The 20,114-nt window shown below is 46.9% G+C and overlaps 1 protein-coding gene across 1 annotated transcript in view; it reads left to right on the forward strand.

Annotated features, from left to right (window-relative positions):
• The window catches only part of TG (thyroglobulin), a 241,004-nt gene that overhangs the window by 87,527 nt on the left and 133,363 nt on the right, over positions 1-20,114 (forward strand). Inside the window, exons 33-35 of the mRNA XM_073230159.1 lie at positions 727-806; positions 1,525-1,668; positions 8,352-8,414. Coding sequence (XP_073086260.1) covers positions 727-806; positions 1,525-1,668; positions 8,352-8,414 — 287 coding nt within the window. The remainder of the gene's footprint in view (positions 1-726; positions 807-1,524; positions 1,669-8,351; positions 8,415-20,114) is intronic.

The following is a 20,114-nucleotide window of genomic DNA, read 5'->3' on the forward strand; positions in this document are numbered from 1 at the left end:
TGTGGTCTTCCAAGAAAGGCAAACTAAGGGGTGGGTGGCAGGACTCTGGAGGGACCCACGGGCAGGTGCAGAGATACAGCTAGCAGAGGAAAAGCTGCTCAGGAGAGATGGAGGCTTTGCCCACTGGGATGTGATTTGGGTTCAGGGGCTTCTACAAATGAGAAGGAGGAAATGGCAAGGACGAGGCAGGATCCCCACAGTGAAAAGGAACTAAGGGGTAAGGGGCGGAAGGGGCTCTCAGGAGTCAGCAGTGAATGATCAGAACTGGGGCGTGTGGTCAGGGTGGGGAGCACTGGAACCGGGCCCAGGAGTAGCACTGGTTTGGAGCCACGAAGTCCCTCTTGCCAGAATTGGGGTCCACCAGTGGGGTCCTAGAAGTGGGGTCCAGTCCATATCTGAAAGGATGGTAGGAGCACATTCGGGATGCTAGGTTAGCTGGGGTTTGAGCATGACAGGCACAGGGTCTGTGCTTGATGAATGAATCAGCAAATAAATGAAGGCTGGCAAGACCACATCCCCCAGAAAAGAGAAGAATTTTGTTGCCAGAAAGAACCTCCAAGCTAGGAATCCACTCATACGTACTGGCCAAAGCACCCCCAATTTGGGTGGTCACAAAGAAAGTAGGCCCTCAGAAGTAAAAATGACTGCCATTCAGCCACCCAGGAGGTCTTGGGCCACCCACAAAAGTGAAAACCTTCAGGCCTGCTCTGTCTCTTCTCACGCCAGCTTCTTCGCATGTGAACGACTGTGTGACGTGGACCCGTGCTGCACCGGCTTTGGCTTTCTAAATGTTTCCCAGCTGAAAGGTAATAAAAACTCCCTCTCACCTGCGTGCACATTGCAGTCTAGAAACACATTTGTATTTATGATCTTATCCAGTTTACAGCATTGCCTCACAGTGGGTGGGGAGTAGTAATCCTCATTTACAGATGGGAAGTAGAGGCTTGGAGAGGGGAGGTGGCTGATAAAAAAGACAGCTGGGACCGGCCTCCGTGTGCAGGGCCTGCTCATCTTCACACAGCGCTTGCACCTGGCCGAAACAGCCTTCCTCAAGGGGCTCACTCAGCCGTCTGCTCGTCTTCACGATTTGGGTCAGGCAGCTTGGTGGGATCGACTCTGGATCTATCCATATGGTGTGTATTTAAATTTGATGCTTCCTAGCCACTTCCTAGTGCTGGGATCCTGGACAAGTTATTCAATCTCTGAACCTTGGTTCCTCACGTGAAAGTAGGGATACAGATGCTACCCTCCTCCAGGGCTGTGTGCATACCAGCTCGGATGATGCAGACCGAGCCCCAGCACAGCCCTGGGCGCACGATGGGTGCTCCATATGGAGCTGCTGCATCCTTCCCTCTTTAGCAGAGGCTCGTGAAGGGACCAGGTTTGTCATCAGTGCTGAGATCGTACCTGGAACACAGTGGAGCACCCCAAAAGTCTGCTAAGAATGAGTTTGCAGAATTTCTCTCACTACTTAGAACCTTCCCTCATGATCATTTTCCTGGCCCTGGGTATTTTTTGCTCCAGGAGGAGAGGTAACATGCCTGACTCTGAACAGCTTGGGGCTTCAGACATGTACTGAGGAAAATGGAGGCGCCTGGCGCATTTTGGACTGTGGCTCCCCTGACACTGAGGTCCGCACCTATCCCTTTGGATGGTACCAGAAACCCAGTAAGTGACCTTCCCAGAGCAGCTACATGGTTGTCTTTAGTTGACTGTTTCTCAACCATATGTTAGAATGATGTTCCTGGGCTGGGAAGGAAATTCGTCAGGACTCACTGGGTGCAAGTAATAGAAACTGATTCTATTTAACTTAAGCAGAAAAGGAACTTATTGGAAGACTTAGAGGGAAGAGGACAAGGTCTCAGCATCACTGACATATTTAGCAGAAATGAGTGTACAACCTCATCATTGGGCCACTGTCATCATCAGTCAGCTCCAGAGGGCTTTGGTTGTTAGATTCAAACTTTAAATTCAAGGGAAAAAATTTGGCCCAGCTTGGGCTGTAAGTCCAGCCACTCTCAGAGGGAGGGTGGGGCAGCTTGGTGACAGTCCCAGCAAGACTGCACATGGGGGGAGAGGAGGTTCCTCTAAGTAGAGTTAAGTTCAGTTGCCCGGCAGGAGAAACCAATGGATGTGCACTCTGCCAGGTTCCCTTGGTGTGCCCATCCTGTCAGTTAGTCAGGACAGTGGAGCGCATGGCAGTTCTCAGGAAGCGCAAGAGGGGCAGCTGACGCGTATCAGACAATGTATGTGGAGTTAGGACTTCAGGGCCAAGGCAGTGTTGACTCAGTGTGAGTACTTCACACGTATGTGCTAATTAAACCCCAGCACACTTTAGGAGCTCAGTCTGAATCAATGAATGAAAGGTCTGCGTGGTGTGATGGAGAAGCTCCTGGACTCAAATGAAGAGATATTTGTATCTTCCCAACTCTGCCTTCTACTATGACTTTGGGAAAGTCATACCACTTCCTCAGTTTCTCCATTAGTAAGACAATGAATGAGACTCACTGTGGTCCTATCAGCTCTTCTCTTCTGGATGTTTAAGGGTATGGGTACACTTGGGGTACAGTGGGTGATAACATGGAGACTGGACAGCCTCATCATGCATCCCAGATGCAAATTCACAAAGATGTCCCAGACACAGAAAGATTGACAGCCCTGTCTTAGTAGGTGTCAGTGGAGAGGCTGGGTGAGGCTCAGTGTCTCCAGCCTCTCCCACTGGTGCCTCCTCCCTAGTTTCAGAGTCAGCACAGGATGGGGCACCTGCTCTAGAAATGAGAGTCACAGAATGTCTGGTCTGGAGGAATCTTAGAGATCTATAACTTTGATCTCCACAGTCCTTACATCACCCGACACAAAGGTTTGCCCAAACAGGAAGGGAGAGATTTGATATTACTAATGAGCCTACTGCTGTGTGTCTACATGTATGCTGTGTCCCCACATGCTGGGGCTTCTACGTGGGTTCTATAATTAAATACTCCTAATTCCCCTATGGAGTACATATTATTTCCTCCATTTTTAGATGAGGAGAGTATGACATAGAAAGTTGAAGTTATTTGACCCAAACCACATAGCTAACAAGCAGCAGTCAGGTTGCCTGCCCAGATCTGATGATCCCAGACTTCTTTCTTCTGCTTTACCATGTTGCTTCCTGCAGGTCTTCAATATCCCAATAGTGATTATAAATGAAAATGTCCTGACACCTTCTCTGACTGGTTTTCCCCCAACTGAATTAACTAACAAGCAATTGACTAACGCATTGAAAAAGAAAGTAAAACTGACTAATGAACTAGCAAAGTAAACCCAGTGGTGGGTTGTCCTCTTATTCCAGAGCCATATCCAACCTAAGAGCCTGGGATGGGGCTCCCAGTTGGCATCTATCTGGTCCATGGCCTTTGTTCACGAGCATACTAATGCCCAAGGTGCTCGTTGACTTCAGAGCGTATCTGTTTTGGAGCTAATTATTATCAGTCTGAATGGAATCTTCCCTGCTGATGTCTACCTTGAGCATCCTGTGCCTTGATCTGAGTTCATTCCATTAGCTTTTAATTTTATTTTAACATCTTGAATTATTTCAAGAAAAATACTAGGGTTATATGATGACAATAGCCTTAGTGTGTTTTTATTTAGGGTAAAACGTGCCCTACAGAGCAGGCTTTCACTAGCTTACAGGGGCAGGGGAGAGGTGAATACTTTCTTAGCACAGTGGCCCCTGCAGGATCCCCAGTGCCAGCTCTGGGTATTTAGGGGGCTTCTGGACTGAACCCTTACCCTTCAATGCCTCCTTGCCCCATCTGGCCTCCCACATCTCTTCCCATCTCCTCACTCCACCAAATACTGAAAAATGTCCTTTTCCATCTTCATATTGCTCAGGAAAGGTTTGGGTTAAATGAAGCTTAAGAAATAATTCATTTGTTCAGATATATCATGAGATACCAGAGTGTTACAACATTGTGGCAGGAGCTGGCAAGTAAAAGAACCTGGGGTCCTTGGTGTCCAGACTCAGTCCATCTGTTCTGTTTCATGTCATCTGACTGCATAACTTTTTCCAACATATATTCTGTGGCTTCAGGCTGGGAAATCAGGAGTTCTGATCAGAAACTACAAGGCAGAGAATTAGAAATTCACAGAGGTGCTCACCTTCAGCAGACAGACTGAGCATTGACAAAGCCTGGGATGTCTGGTGTTACAAATGCTGCCTCTACTCAGTGGGCTGGATACCAAGCACTTTATAGGACTTTGCAGATCTGATCCTCACCACACTGTTAGATGAGGAAAGAGGGGTTCAGGGAGGTTCAGTCACTTGCTCGAAGTCACACAGGAATCATGTCTTATTCATCTTCAGCCACATAACATAATAATTTAGAGTCAGAACTAAGTCCAAATTCTGTCATTTACCTGCCTGAGCCTCAAAGGGTAGCGAGGGTCCTCATCTTCAATCATATCAGCACATGGGGCATACATACCTTTTTACAAAGGAATTCTTGTGAAAAATCTCCATACTAGACTTTGCCCTTGCCTCAAGTCCATGGCTTGATCATTAATGTATCCACCTCTGTATGTGGTGTTTCCCATGGACCCCCGGCTAGACTCCAGGCTCAGCGCCAGAGACGGGTAACCCAGGTCCCGTCTCTGAAACCTCCACTGAGGATGGGGAGAGGAAATGATGTTCACGGAGCTCCGGCTACATGTCCAACACTGGAGGCAGAGGTGGAAGGTCCTGCCCACAGGCGGTGTGGCTGGCAGGCATGACAGACGGGAATGAAAATGAGCATTGCTTAAGCACGCATTCGGTGTATGTCAGAACCAACTCCACACACTTTACCCAGAATTAAATTACCACCCCACTGTCAGGTTGGCGCTCCTTTCCCCTCATGAGGAGGTAATTCTTCTCTTTGTAATCAGGGAACTACTCAGAGATGTGGCTTACATTCCTGGGGTGGGACCCACAGAGGCTTCTGGGGGCATGAAAGGGGAACAAGGAGGTCTGTTCTATAAGGGGTGATGCAGAAGCATCTCCAGAACAATCTGGATGTAGATAAAGTAGAGTGTAGATAAAGGGGTAAAAGGACAGGCAGGTTATGGGGGTGGAGTTGGCTGTGTCCTGCCCTCAAGGCCCTGGGGGCCTCAGACACGTGCACACAGAGCAAGGGCCGAAGCTTAGTCTCCAGGAGTCCAGTAAGAGAAAGGCATAAAGCGTAAAGACAGAGCAGGGAGCAGGGAGAGGGAACCCCGGAGAGCCCGCACAGTGCACTCTGGCTTTGCTGTCCACAGTGAGCAGGAAGTTCCGTGTGTCTTTGCACAGAACCGAGAGGCTCGGGCTGAGCAACGGTGAATGCAGATGAGGCTGTTGGCAGCCCCTTCCCGGCAGCAGGACCCAGAGAGGAAGTGTTCTTAGCATCCCGGGTGGGAGTGCAGGGGTGAAGTGGGCTGCTCTGTGGTCAGGCGGTGCCCCGGAGCCCAGGGTTTCCTGGAAGGGGCGGGCCTCTGGGGCACTGGTAGTCTCCTCTCTTTGAAGAGAGCTAGGGCGGCCCTTCTCTCCACAGCTGTGCATGGCCTGCAAGTGGGGCAGGGTCTTTGGTTTGTTTTCAAAATCAGTGTGGCTTCTAAAAAAAAACAATCAAAGCCTCGTGGTTCCTCTCTTCTTTAGCTAAGCAAATGCACTTGACCCTTGAAGCAATTCTAGATATGGGAACATCACTTGGAAAGGAAATGAAAATCTCTTCTTATTATGCCTTTGCAACCCACGTAGAAGTAACCACTTGGAGGTAAAGTTTACTGTGGATGCATTCTTCATCATCAGTCACACTCCACCAGCAGCTGCTGCCATGTACTAAGCCCAGAGCTGGCTCTGGGCTCTAGGCTTGCATTTTGCAGTAATATCTTATTTAATCCCCAAACAATGTGATGAGGTAGGGCCTATAGTTCACCCCATTCAGTGCTGTGCTGGCAAGTAGTTTACAACAGGACGGGCTGGGGGAGGCCCTGATTTGTAGTCTTTCCCACCTGCTATGGTGTAAATACTCCCACTGAGGCTGGTTGCAAGCTACCAGCGTGATGTTGCTGAAACCAGAGTTGGGAAGAAGCAGGAGGGTCGGCAGCCACTCGCTGAACAAGCGTGAATGAGCCGAGGCCTTGCTCAAGGTTGCACAGTGAGAGCAGCAGGGACCCCAGGGAAGTCAGCCCTCCCAGGGCTGAGGGTGTTGCAGTTTCAATGCCCCAGGGGCCCTGGGAAGCTGATAATCTCCAGGGCTCTGCTATTCCTGTACAGCAAGGAAGGTCCCACCCAAAAGGCTAATAGTGCCGTTTAGAAACACTGATAGTGGGTGAGAAAAAGAAAGCAGAGCAGCAGCAGACCTGTGGGGCACGATCTGAGACGACCTTCCCATAACTGTCCCCGTGGACGTGTGTAACCGGCTGACCCCTCTCAGAGTGCTGGACATGTATATAGGTTCCAGCATTTCAGTAGTATTGTGTGGATGTGCCCTTTGCAAACTGAGCTTGTTTTCAATTTCCAGAACCAGAATTACTTGGTCCAAGCGAAAGGGCATTTGAATGTTAGAGATGGTCTGCTTGTTCTCTAAAGACTGCACTAATTCTCAAGCTCTTTGCCCTGAGAACCACTCTCTTCCAGGAAAGACAGGCATTTAGACAAACAAGCCAGGAGCATGGCAGATGGTCAGTAGTAATTTTGGGTGTTGTCTGAGGAGACAGAACCTTAGCTCAGGGGTCCTCAACATGTGGTCTCAGACAAGCAGCATCAGTTTGGGAATTTGTCAGAAGTGCCAAATCTCAGGCCCCCCTCCCAGACCTGCTGAATCAGACACTCAGGGCCAGCGCGGTGTGTGCTGTCTGGCCCTGGAACCAGGACCTTGGAATGACGCTTAGGAGCAGGAGTTTGCAGGCAGGTGGGGCCGAGCAAAAAGATGCCAGAGCTTCTAGGCCGCAGAGAGGCTGGTCATGGCGCACCTAACCGAAGTAAAAAGGCAGTGGGGGGACAGGAGTGAGGTGGCCCAAGTAGGGACTTCAGGGACCAGACGGAACATAACCCTGCCTGAGGCGTTTCCTGGAGGCAGGCTAGGGCAAGAGACGGTGGCCGAGGTGTGTCACTGCACAAGGGCAATATGAACAGTGAGTAGTGGCCAGCATTTATTAAGTGCTTCCTGTATGCCCAGAGCTTTAAATGTACTGATTCATCTAAACGTCACAAACCTGAGATAGGTACCATCATTACCCCCGTTTTACAGACAAGGAAACTGAGCACAGGGAGATTAAGTAACTTGCTCAAGATCACACAGAAGGAAGTGGCCAAGCCAGTCTTACCCTGTGCCACTGACCCCAGAGCCCCCCTGCCCTTTGACCTCTGACCATGCTACGCTGTGGCTGGGTGTGCAAGGAGACCCTGCATGCTCTCCTAGTTTGGGCTACTGGGAGAAAGGAATGACAAGGCTTTGGAGACTGAGATCTGTGTGGTAAGGGAAGAGGAGGGGAGAAACTACAGGCACTTGGACTTGGCCTGCTGGGTGTGCGTGGTTTCTCACTCAATTCTTACATCACTCTCAACTTACCACCACTGAAACGGGGTCTCGAAGGAGTCAGATCACCTCCACACTGCTGCTGAGTGGCATTTGGGGATTCGAGTCCGGGTCATCTGCCCTCTGCCCCCGCTCTGTCCACCCTGCCATGCTGCCTGCCAATTATTTAGCTTTTACTCTGCTCCTAGCACTATACTATCTCCTGTAATCCTCACAATAATTCTTAAGGTAGGCTATATTATCCCCATTGTACAGATGTGGAAACATGTCCAGAGAGGCTGAGTGTCTCATGCACGTGAACAGTCAGCCAGCAGGTGGTGGTAGGCATTCTCCTTGTTCACCATGTGTCTTTGGAACATGCCAGGACTGCACTTCCTCACCCCTGACCCCACCCCTGGCCTTGGTCAATGACATGTGTGGAGAATAATGTGTGTCCCTTGTAGGCGGAGCTGTAAGAGCCAGAGTGCAGCATGCTGTGTCCCTGTCCCCTGTAGCAGCATTGTGGAAGCAAGGGCCCAATGGAGCCCGCCTCCGCCAGGGCCTGGAGGGAGGACGACTTAGAGCAAAGCCCCAGGCCGCCTGTGGTAGACACATGTGGGAGAGAGGCGATGCCCTGTGGGTGTTTTAAGCCACTGAGATGTTGTGACTGTTTGTGACCCATTGCATCTTGACCAGTACAGAAGTGGTGCTGGGAGCTGAATGAGGTCTGTCTGACTCCTAAGTCCAACAGCACCACTACCAAGTTGTACCTTTATTAATGCCTTTAAATGCATTGATACAAAGAGGAGCTAAAAGGCTGCTCTTTTCTTTTTTCAGTTGCTCAGAATGATGCTCCCAGTTTTTGCCCTTCGGTGGTTCTGCCATCGCCCGCAGAGACAGGTGAGCACATCGTTGTGTCAGTCTTTCTGGTGGGAATGCCACTTCACCTTGCCCCTCTTTCTCTCTGCTCTCCTCACTCTTGCCCAATGGCATAGAGCTTGCACACCTCTCACGTTGTTAATGCTGGTTCCTACCAATTGCACATGTGCATAGACAGGGCAAATGCCAGCACCATGCTCATTTTACAGGTAAGGAAACTGACTCACAGCAATTCAATGACTTGGCCAAATAATGCAGTTAATTGGAAGCAGAGTGGGACTTTCTCTAGTTCTTCCGATTTTTATTCTAAGGAATTTTTCACTCTATCACCTGCACAATCCTGAGCAATGTCAAGAACAGTGGCATTTGTGACCAAAAAGTGAAAGACCTCATTGTTTCATTTGCATGGACAAGTAGGGGATCACAGTCATCGGCATACGGGAACTCATGGTGGCATCTGAGGCGGGATGCTGGCTCTGAGGGCCCTGAGCCTGGGAGCACAGCCCAGGCGGAGGCTGCTGTGCCCTCCTCTGTGCCACACCGGGCTCCCCACCACGTGCCCTGTCTGGTCCCAAAGGAGAGGGAAGTGCGTGTGGGGAGGCGGGCGCAGGGAGCCGCGCTGGACGGGCGAGGTGGAAGCAGGCAGGCTGGCCCTTTTCTGTCTTCTCTCAGGCAGGAAATGAGAGGCTCCAAGAGCCAAGTGACATTAATTCCTGTCCTGTGACATGATGTCTGAGAGGCTCTAGACATCTGTCATTATGGTCCTGATTGAAGAGACAGAATATAGTTTGTGTAGGAGGGAATCATTTATAGCAAAGCCGTAGCTAAAAATATAAATGTCCTCAAGCCATGTTGTCACTTCCCTCCACTAAGTTCCAAGAGGTGACTTTGGAGATCATATGTATGTACTTTTTTCCTTGCCCATTCCATACAGAAGGCCTGTGTCTAGCATATTAGGACTTTATGTCCAGGACGTTAGGTCCTAGCACTGTACATATGTGACCTGGGGGTAGCTTCCTGAAACACTGAGAGGCAGGAATCGCTATGGCCATGTCATGGATGGCAGAGGGGGGGCCTAGAGAGAGGTTCACACACACAAGCAGATAAAACATGTCCAAGCCTGATGTTGGCCAAAACTGATTTTGAGTTTTAGCAGGATAACGTACAAATGATTGAATAGTCCCAATTAGGCCCTTTTGGTTTATGGTTAAAAAAAAAATTGAGTGGTTCCCTGTAATACCTCAGCCCACCTGCCATTCCCACTCCCAGAGCCACCACATTTACCTCTTCTAGCCATTTTTTCTCATCTTAACATCTGTGTTTCTAAATAATACTTGAATCCTGATGGTCCTTGATTTTGAAAGTAACTCTTGAGCTCCTGCCTTGATAGATGAGGACTTGGGGCTCTCTTGTATCACCCCTCTCCAGTTTCCGCCATCATCCTCGTGATCTAGTAACGTCAGGACTCAGGATTGAAGCAAGAGTCAGTGTTAGTTGTTATGACCCTGTAAATGGGGCTCAGCGAGCCCAGAAGAGGACTCGGAATCTTCTCTTGTCATTGCCGACTGCCGTGTGTGGGGGTCCCCAGCTGAACCTTCTGTTTTCAGCCCATAGTTCACCCCTGCCTTCCATGCTGCCTCATCCTTCCTGGGCTTCCCAGGGCGCCTGTGGCGCAAACATGTCGTGTCCGTGCTCCACTCCGCAGGTACCTGGAGTGTTACGTATCCAGCTGCGGTGCCTGCCAGCACATCTCCCTCTCCTTTTCTTCATCTAAAAGTTTGTTGAAATCCCTTATCTGCTGTTAGTTCAATTCAGTTGTTTTCTGTTGTTATCTTTAAGGGCTTAGTTTTTTTGTTCCTTTACCTCATTTTGAAGAGGTTTGTGGAAGAAGAGAAATGTGCTGCATTTAATTAAAAGCAATAATACAGCCTTTTTCAAAACTTTTCAACATTTAGTGAAGACTTCATTTTGTCCTCAGCACTGTGCTAAGCATTTGATCATCACACAAACCCCAAGAGGCAGGTCCTATTTTAATACTTTTTAGTTACAGAACATTCAAACAATACAGACCTAGAGGAAAAAATCACAGTTGTTTAGAAGGTGCTCCATGTTAGTTAGAACATTGGTTTATTTCCTTCGCATTTCCGTAGGCTTTTCTGTAAGGTTTGAAGTAGTTTACAATGGTACTTTTTTTTTTTTACCTAATAGTGCGTCATTTGTGTATTTCCAAATTGTTACTTATCTCTCTAAATCATGCATTCATGCATGCATGTGTGTACTTATACATTCATTCACCTGTCTATGTCCTATTTGCACAACGTTCCAAATCTGACGTTGAAGAAACAGGTAAAGAAAGCACAGTGTTACTAGCGACAGTTGTATTATTCCACCAGGTGGACATACTGCAGTTCACTAAGTCATTTCTCTGCTATTGGGCATTTGATTGTTTATGATCTTCTTCATTATGAAAATAAAACAGTCAGTCAATACCTGGGTACATAAAGCTCTTTCCAACATCCAGATTATTTCCTGGGGCACATTCTACGAAGTACAATTATTGGGTTTAAGAACTTCATATTTTCTAGATTTATATTGCCAAATTTGTCTCAAACAGTTGTTTCTAGTTGCCTGCTTACTAGCAGTGAACTAAAGTATTTTTCTATCATGTATTTGGAATCTTTAAGTATTATCACTGAAAAAAAATTACATTTATTAAATTTACAGATAAAGAGTGCTTCAGTATCTAAATGTCAAATGCTTACTGTTAGATATTTTAAAAAATCAAAGCATAAACATCTTTGGGTGATTTTACAATGCTCCCTCTCTGCTTTTGCTAAAATCTCTATTATTAGGAGTTGCATTACCAACAAAAGAAAAGAGGATGTAGAATTGCACATTTCCCTTTACATACACAGAGTCTATGGATCTGAGTAGATGTTTCCAAGGCAGAATGAGGTGTCACAGTATTTTAAAATGTGCATTTGACAAGTGTGATTTGAAAGCAGGAAAAGATGTCAGAGTTGGCATTCCATCTGTGCTCAGAGTTCCCAAATTGGAATTAAGAGTTTGGGCATGTTCTTTGATGTGAATCAGAGGGATGACATAATTCTGCTTCCAGGGTGTTGATATGTCAGTGTAATTTTGACATGGATTATGTGTTGTGTGTGTGTGCATACATGTGTATATACGTCATGGGTGTGTAAAATGCTTATTTTTATTCACTTTCTATTCAGGGAGAAAAGGAAATAGTTTATTAAATACCAAACATTTCATAAATCATTTAATGTTCACAAGAAAGTTAGATGGTAGCAAGGTCTATTTTTCAGAGGGAAACAGGGGATATAGGAGGTTAAAAGACCAAGCTGGGATTTGAACCCACAGGTGTCTGGTCCTCCTCAGAGTTAGGTAAGAACATTCGGTCTGAGCTTCTGGAAAGGGTGACAGAGACGCACTCCCAGTCCTAGGCTTATCTGGAGACCTAATGTCTTAGCCTTGTTTCTCTTACGTGTTTGTGTTTAAAGGCTGCCCATTTAAAGCCTCTTTGCAAAAGGGATTCTCATGCACTGATTGGTTGGTGGGGATGGTGTGAAGATGAAGGTGACTTCTGAAGTCACACAGACCTGTCTTGGGTGCACAGTGGGTACCAGAGACCACTCTAAGCACTATATGTTGCTCCAGAGAAGGCTTCTAACTCATTATTGGTTTAAAGATGGTAGGAGTTTGTCAAATGGGCAAGTTTTAGAAAGCCTTTCCCAAGAGTGTGGTTTGTGTGCCCGAAGGCCCAGAGCATGAAACAACCTGGGACGCTCGGATGTTGGAGACAGATCAGAAAGGCAGGCCTAGCACCGTCAGGGGGACAAGGCAGAAAATGAGCAGTAAAGAAAGGCTTTAGCTTGGGTCTGGAGATGGTAGGAGCCTTTGTACTGGGTTGGAACTGGACCTTGGTAAGATCTCTTGGGCTGGGTGAACAGGAAAGTGGTAGCAAGGTCTAGGACACGCAGGTTAGAGAAGCACGTTGGGGCAAAACAGATCATATTTTATTTCTGTTTAGTTCAATTCAGCGAGTATGTATGTCCCAGGCACTTTTTGGATAAAAGATTCTGGATTTTTCACTTACGTTCCAGGAGAGGCACTGTGCTGGGGTAGGAGGCCTTGCTTGCAAAAATAGAAACCTACCTTGTAGTTAGGAGCAAGGTACACAAAGAAAGAATTTAAAGAGATGAATCGCTTACCACAGGGGTGAGCCTCAGGAAGTCTCCCCCAGATTCACTGCAGGCAGGCAACACCCCCAAGCATGGCCAAGCTGGGACATAAAGGACGAGCAAGCATTTGTCACATGGCCAAGAGGGCAGAGGGAGGCATCATGTGCGGAGGGAGGTGTGTAAACAGAAGCCCAGGGGCATTCACTAACATGACACATACAGGGAAATATAAGTGGTCCAGGATGGCAGGGCCAGCAAGGGACAGGAGGGAGGCTGGAAGTGGGACAGGGTCCAAAGAGTAGAGTACCTTGGGCACTACAGATCCTTGAAAGCCCATACACAGTTGCATGGGCTTTAAAATGATTGGGAAGCGCTTCCTTTGGGCCTTTTGGCCACGTGATTGTAGTAATCAACTCTGTCTGCTTTGCCTCCATCCTTTATTTTTGGCTGTGCCAGTGGGCTGATGGAATCTGGTTGATCTTCTCTGCAAATGTTTCCCGTTAAGTTGGAGACAGAGTTGTGTGAATCCAAAAAATGTCGGTGCTGGCAGGGAGCGTGCACATCCTGTGACTGGGGAAGCAGTGGGGCCCCCTTGGGCAGCAATGGGCTCCGAGTCAGTCTGCCCAGCCTCCACGCCTGTCCCATTACTTACCCACTGGGGACCCTCAGTGGGGCCAGATCTCTCAGCCTCTTGATGCCTCGGTTTGCCTCTGTAAAATGAAGATGATGAGGAAAAACAAGTATCAGTCTAGTAGGCTTGAGTTGAAGAATACATAAAGTACAATGCTCAGCACAGAACTGGATAAAGAGCAAATGTTTAAGAAATGTCAGTGATAATTCCCAAGTCTGAATCCATCTTTTTACCAAGGAGGAATCTGAGGCACAGAGAAAGAAAGCAACTCTCCCAAGTCACAGCCAATCAGGGCAGAACTACAAGATTATGTATTTGAAAGATTCCTGTGTATTGAGTGACAAAATATGTCAATCACTGTGCCAAATGCTTTCCATATTTGAACTCTCCCAGCTGCCCTATGAGATACACATGGTTATGTCCAGTTTTCAGATTTGGAAGCTGCCCACCATCATGTAACTAGTAGATGCTAGAGCTGGGATTCAGTCCTAATCTGAATCCAAACCCAGTGTCTCCCTGCTGAACATGCTGACTGTTGCCTGTAGGCTCCCAGGAATCAGACTCAGAGGCAGAGTTTAGGATGCAGGTCAGTTTTTAGGGAATGGTATCCACAGGGTAGGAGGGAGAAGGGAGGTACAGGACTGGGCAGAGGGAGCAGCTGCTTCTACTCTGTGCAGGCCTCAGCCGACCTTTGGGGATGCTGCGATGATCTTCAAACTTGATCCCCTCACATTGGTCACATACTGATATGGGCTGCCCTGAGAAGGGGCACTTCTGGAGCGTGACTCTCCCTACAGGGGGCTGATGGGGTCTGCCTGCTGTCAGCACTCAGCGGCTAGGGCAGACCCCTTTATTCCTGAAGGGGCCCAGGGGGACATCACACTTGCACCACAGGGTGTTATAGTCTCATCTGGGGCATGTTGGGGGCATGGGTGCTGTTAACAACTGTGCAGGCTGTCCTGCTCCCACCCAGGGGCAGTCACCGTTCTGCCAGGGTGGTGCTACATTAACTCACACAAAGCTAATTCTTAATCCTTTTGGTTCTCAGGCTGAAAGGCTCAGGTGAGCAGGCACCGATTCCAAAATTGCCTAATGCTTGTATAAAACTTAAATCTTTCCAAATATGCACAGAGCTTATGCGCATGTGTGTTCACACCCAGGCACACGCGCATGCGCATACCCTGGCAGGGAGCTCACAGAGCTACTTCATGAGAACTGCTTTCCAGGGATAGGCCTATATCCCAAGGTCCAGCAAGGCAAGGCTGGCTGCATGCACTGTTTCCTGCCTATGCTCCTGAGCGAATCACCTTGTTAGGAGTTGCAGCGCTCAGTGCGATAAACTCCACTCCCAACCCAGCGCATGTAGCTGGGGTGCACATCTGTGGTGAGACTGCACTGCCTGGTGAATGTGATTGGCAGGTCCATGTGTGCTGTGGGCACAGATTCACATCCAGCACCCCTCCCGGACCTCTTCCCTGCTTCTCTGAGACCCAGAGGCTGAAAAGGGGAAAAAAAGCAGCTGGCAAACTGGGACTCCGGGCTGTCTTTCCAATGGGTTTCAGCCCCAGGCAAGTTCACTATGGATTCAATGTGACCAAAGAAATGACAGTAGAATGGTCTTAGGGTGAAAGGGTTATACCCCACTTTATTTCCAGGTGGCAGGTCAATCACTAAAATCCCATTCACTCAAAGCGAGTCTGCATGCAGGAAGCCGGGCTCTGCTTCTGGGCCCCTCTGCCCGCACAGCCGTCCTCTGGGCCTCTCTACCCCTGCAGCCATCGCAGTCTCTGTTCTTGGCGCTGCCACCACTCCAGCCCCTGCTCTGCTCTCCTGCAGCCTTGCAGCTGTACCACCGTGTCCTCCAAGGCACTGGGCAGGGCTCTTTATATAGAGTCAATAATGACACATTGCCCACACATGTGTAGTGAGCTAGCCAACCAGGGCCAGGTGAGAATCCTGGCCACAGGAACCTTCATTTTATTCACAAGGGCAATGGCAGGTTGAAATAAATAGGAAATGTGAGGAGCCTGGCCCCCAGTCTGATAGGCTTCGCTTTTCTCCACAAATGCAGGAGGGAGCCTCCAGCCAGCTGGTGAGGTGCTAGATTTGGGATGCAGTTATGGCATCTTCTGCCTCAACTGCCATTCCCTCATTCATTCATTTATTCCTCCAACTAGTGTTCAGTGAGCACTTACTCTGTGCCAGGAGCTAGGTGCTGGGGCTGTGACAGTGAACTGAGCTGGCAAAAGCCCTGTCCCATGGAGCTTTATCCTCCTACATCTGTACAGGGCTCGTCACCCCTCAAAGAGACCTCCAGCCACCCCACTGGCCCTCTCTACCTCCTTACCCTGCTTCATTGACTGCTGTGAAATTTTTTCACTTGTTTACTTGTCTGGTGTTTTGCCTCCTATGAAAGGGAAGGTGCACGAGGACAGGGACTTGTTCACTGCTGTATTCTTAGCACCTGGTAGTGTGCCTGGAACCCAGTCAGTACTCAGGAAATAGCTATTGAATGAATGACTGCATTGCTCTTGCTTGCTTGCTGGATTTTGTACTCCCAGAAACTGAGTTTATAATTCATGCTTTGATCTTTCACACTTAGCGTAGTGTGTGGTATATAGTAGACCCTCAGTATTATTTTATTTATAATTGCTTGGTTTAAAAAACATATATATATATTGCTCTAGCTTTGTATTTGAAGCTAATAGTGATTTGTTTGATGTTTGTTGGAAGAATGACCAATTTAAAGGATCTTTTTGAGTCTCAGTTGCCTCGCCTATAAAATGGAGATGCTGATGCCTACTACAGAGGGGTTATTATTAAGCTTAGAAGAGATATTTTATGTAAAATTGCTGCATCAATGCCTAATGAAGGTTGGTAAAGCTGTACATAGTGAGCCTAGGAGGCACTTGATTAATATTAACATTTCATAAATGAGTGGGTCTTATACCCTTGTTGGATCCTAGAGGATGGAGAAAACCTAGGATTTCCCTTAGCAACTTCCTGCCTAGAGAGCACCAGTTTTGTACCTGGTCTGTTAAGGATTTGCTCAGTCAAATTTAAAGGGAAATAGAGCAAAAACAAAATATGCCTACTTAGGATCTGCCTTTTGGGTTTGACTGTTTTGGCTTTAGCTTTAAATATTTTTTCAGATCTCTTGCTTGGCTACAGAAGATATTTTTCAGCCTAGAAGCAATCAAATACGACATGATCAAAAATGATCTTAATTAAAACTGTGAGGTAGAAGGAGCTGACCTTTGGTATCACCCTAAATTCTTTCCATTCTTATCACCAGCCTTCTGCCCACTCTGGGAAACTCAAGATTTCATGTTCCTCAGCATTACCTGTCCCTCTGGAATCCCAAGGCAGGGCTCTGGGATGGGAAACGTGGTTCCACTTTCCTTCCTACCTCCAAACCCGCTTTGATCAGCTAACTGTCGAGCGGTAGAAGCACCGCGCTTCCTGATTCTTTATTTCCTAGTGCTGTGCTGGCGGCTCTTAATGGATTCACAAAGTAAGGTATACCAAGGTGAAAATGATTGATGTTATTGTAATGGATGTTTTCCCCAAGAGTGTTCATATTTGAATAAGTAGATAAATCAGAAAGATTTCATTTCTTAAAGTGAAAATTTAGACCATTTGACAAATATTTTGGGGGAAAATTTTAGACAAGTTGCTCTTCCCAGAACCCTTCACATTATTCTGTGTAGCTGGTTATTAAACCATTCCTGAATACACTCCATCAACAGTAGTAGATGAATTACAATAATTTTAATGACTGATTGAAGATGGTAATATTACGTTCCCAGTGGCTAGTGCTATACAAAGGCTTTATTGTTTTTTGTTTTTAATGATCCTTTGGTCATCCTTATTTATTCTGCCCCACTGTTGAGTCTCTGCTGAATTCCCTGATCTTGGAGGAACTGAATTTGATTTATTAAGGAAGCAGTTGCATTCCTTGCTCATGTGCAAAGTCCAGGAGGCAAGAAGGGGCCCTGCTCAGGAGAGGCTGGGGACAGCTCCAGTATGGATGGGGCATCTCGCGTCCTGGGAGGGCCAGAGGGGGATGAGATGAGAAGGGGCTACAGTCAGGTGATGGAAGGAGAGGGCTCCTGTTGTCTTGCTGTGATGGAGATTGAGTATGCAAGCATGTTGGAGATGTGCTTGCTGTGTGAGGGGGTGGCTTAAATGGCCTGTTTCCCTTTAAGTTTTCCATTTTTGTAATTTTGATGATTGGCTCAGTTATGCTTTAAGGTGTGGTCTTTGTTTTGCTTCTCTTTTTGTGATCACTTACCCACAGGCAAGCAGAAAGTGCTTGGCAGATGTTTGTAGAAACAGAGGCAGTGAAGCAGAGAGTCTTTGACATTGGGCGAATCTGGGTTTCCATGCCAGTTCTATTCCTACTCCGTATGACCCAGGGCAAGTCACTTGACTCCTCTGAGCCAGAGTGTCCTTAAGGTGGAGTTCATAATATCATCTCCATCCACAAGTTGCTGGGAGATTTGGATGAAGTTATGTAGAGAAAGTGCTTAGTAGGGTCCATACAGCAAGCGACTGATAAGGGGTGATAGCAGCAGCTGCTCCTCCTAATGCAGTGGCCAGAGAGGCAGTGGGTAGAAGTATGCAGTCTTGGGACTGGCTGCCTCGGTTCGAACTAGCTGTGTGCCCTCGGGTGAGTTACCGACAGTGAGATCAGGATGGCCTCTGTGTGATGCCCCTGCTCAGCATCCCATGGGAGACCTCTGCATTATTGGGAATTGCTTTGCTCAGCTCATTGGTTCTCCATATGCATTTGTGCCAGGATCCAACACAATTACCCCAAAAAAGAGGAGTTCAAATGCTCTCAGGAAAGCCAATTATCATACCATCTCCCAGAGAGCCTTTGTGTTTTTGGGGAACCTGCAGGTGTCCACTTGATATGAGTTAAGCCTCTTAGAGAGAAATCAGATTCAGTCTGAACCTTTGAATTTCCACTAGGAGTTTTGCATGTGATGAATTCAGTAATTTGTCAAGAGGAAATGGAAGGAATATAGCACCAAGTCTGGTTTCATGTGTATGATTTTTTTATTCATTAGAAATTTTCTCCAGAAATGCCTTTGAAGTTAGCAGTGTAAAAGATGATTACTCACCAGCCCACAAGCTCATAACCCCAACAGCTGCTCTACCATTTCACATGTCTCTGGAAACCTCTGCCTGCAGAGTGCATGCCACCAAAGGGAACCACATGATGAGTCCGAAGTTGAGTCAGGGGAAAGAGGCGGCCGTGGTGGAGTGGGGACGGGGAGGGGATAATCTGGGTGAAGTCCTTCATTCACCAGTCAAAGGCTATGACTTTGCCATGCCATTTACCACCTCTGAGCTTCAGTTCAGCCCTTGCAAAATAATAATAGTAATACAGTTAATGAACAGGTTGACATAGTTATTAATTGCAGTATAAATGAAAATTTTTCTTTAAACTAGAATGTGCTACATAAAAGTGATATATTAAATCAGTTGCCTGTTATTTGTTTCCTTTGTGAACAACTAATCAAGTTGTTCAATACTCATTTATGAAGCCTTGTGAATAATTATAGTGTTAAGCTTTATAGAGATAGAAAAAATTAATATCCTATTTTTCCTTTATTGGTTGAGGAGCCTCATTAATTCATTTAATATACATTTATGGATTAGGCAGTTCATATAAAATAGTGATATTATTCCTGTTTAACATGTAGAATACTTAATAAATGCTAGCTACAACTATATTACTATTTCTATTGTTAATATTTTTATATGCTGTTATGACAGGTCTTAGAGAATCAGTGAAGACTGAGGCACAGTCTTTGATTTCAAGGAGCTCATAATTTAACAAAGATAAAAACAAGTAAATTATAATGCAGTATATTAGTTCAACTAATCAGTTGATGTATTTGTAAGACACTTAGAGCAGAATAAAACCTACTGGGGGGTGGTAGAGGAAAGAGTCTTAAAAGGGTTTCCGTTGGAGGTGATGTCTGAGCTGGGTTTTGAAGGATGATATGAGTTCATCATATGAATAAACTAACTTTACTTTGTAAGTGTGTATCAAACAAAGGGCTAGTGAACAAAGTCATACAGCATGGAGTGAGTTGCCAGACCACCAGATGTGAGTTTGGGGTCATAGGGAATAGACTGAGGGGGATGTGCCTGAAGAGGTAGGCAAGGGATGCAGCAGACAGATATTGAGGAAACTTGGAGGCCATGTTTTTTGCTAGGAATCCAGATCCGATATGTTTACTGCAAGGAGAGTATCTACTTTTAATGGTGGAATCTGAAATTTAGACTTGGAAGAATATTTATTTTGACTTTCCTTCTTTAATGTCCTTTCTAGATGGACATTCAATCTACTTGAACACCAGTCAAGGACAGTGTTTAATGTTTAGTCCCTTGGGTAGTAGTGCCAATTCTCAAGATAGAGAACCTAAGGAGGGAAACAATTGGACACTGTGGAGAAGGATAGAAGTAAGATTACGTGTTCAGCTTTCAACTTGCTGAGTTGGGGATGCCTTGGGGACGTTTGCTCAGGGGTGGTTAGTAAACACTGAGTATGTCAGTGTGAAGCTTGGGTGAAAAGTCTGGCCTGGAAGAGTTTGATAAGCATGAGCGTGTTGGTGGTACTTCAGTCATGGGGATAGTGAGAACGCCATGGAGAGTGTCAGATGTCAGCAGTAAAGGTCAAGGACAGATCACCGAAGAACAGCAGTATTTAAGAGAAGAGCAGAGGAGCAGTCAGAAGGATCAACTAGATAAATAGGAGGGGTGCTGGCAGTGTGCGTGTCAGAGAAACCAGGGGCGGGGGGTGTGGTCGGTAATTCCAGGGAAGCTGAGGACTGCAGACCTTCATCGGGTTCGGCATGAATAGCTCTTTGC

The sequence above is a fragment of the Manis javanica genome, chromosome 2 (assembly GCF_040802235.1).
Source record: "Manis javanica isolate MJ-LG chromosome 2, MJ_LKY, whole genome shotgun sequence".
In the NCBI taxonomy this organism is placed as follows: domain Eukaryota; kingdom Metazoa; phylum Chordata; class Mammalia; order Pholidota; family Manidae; genus Manis; species Manis javanica.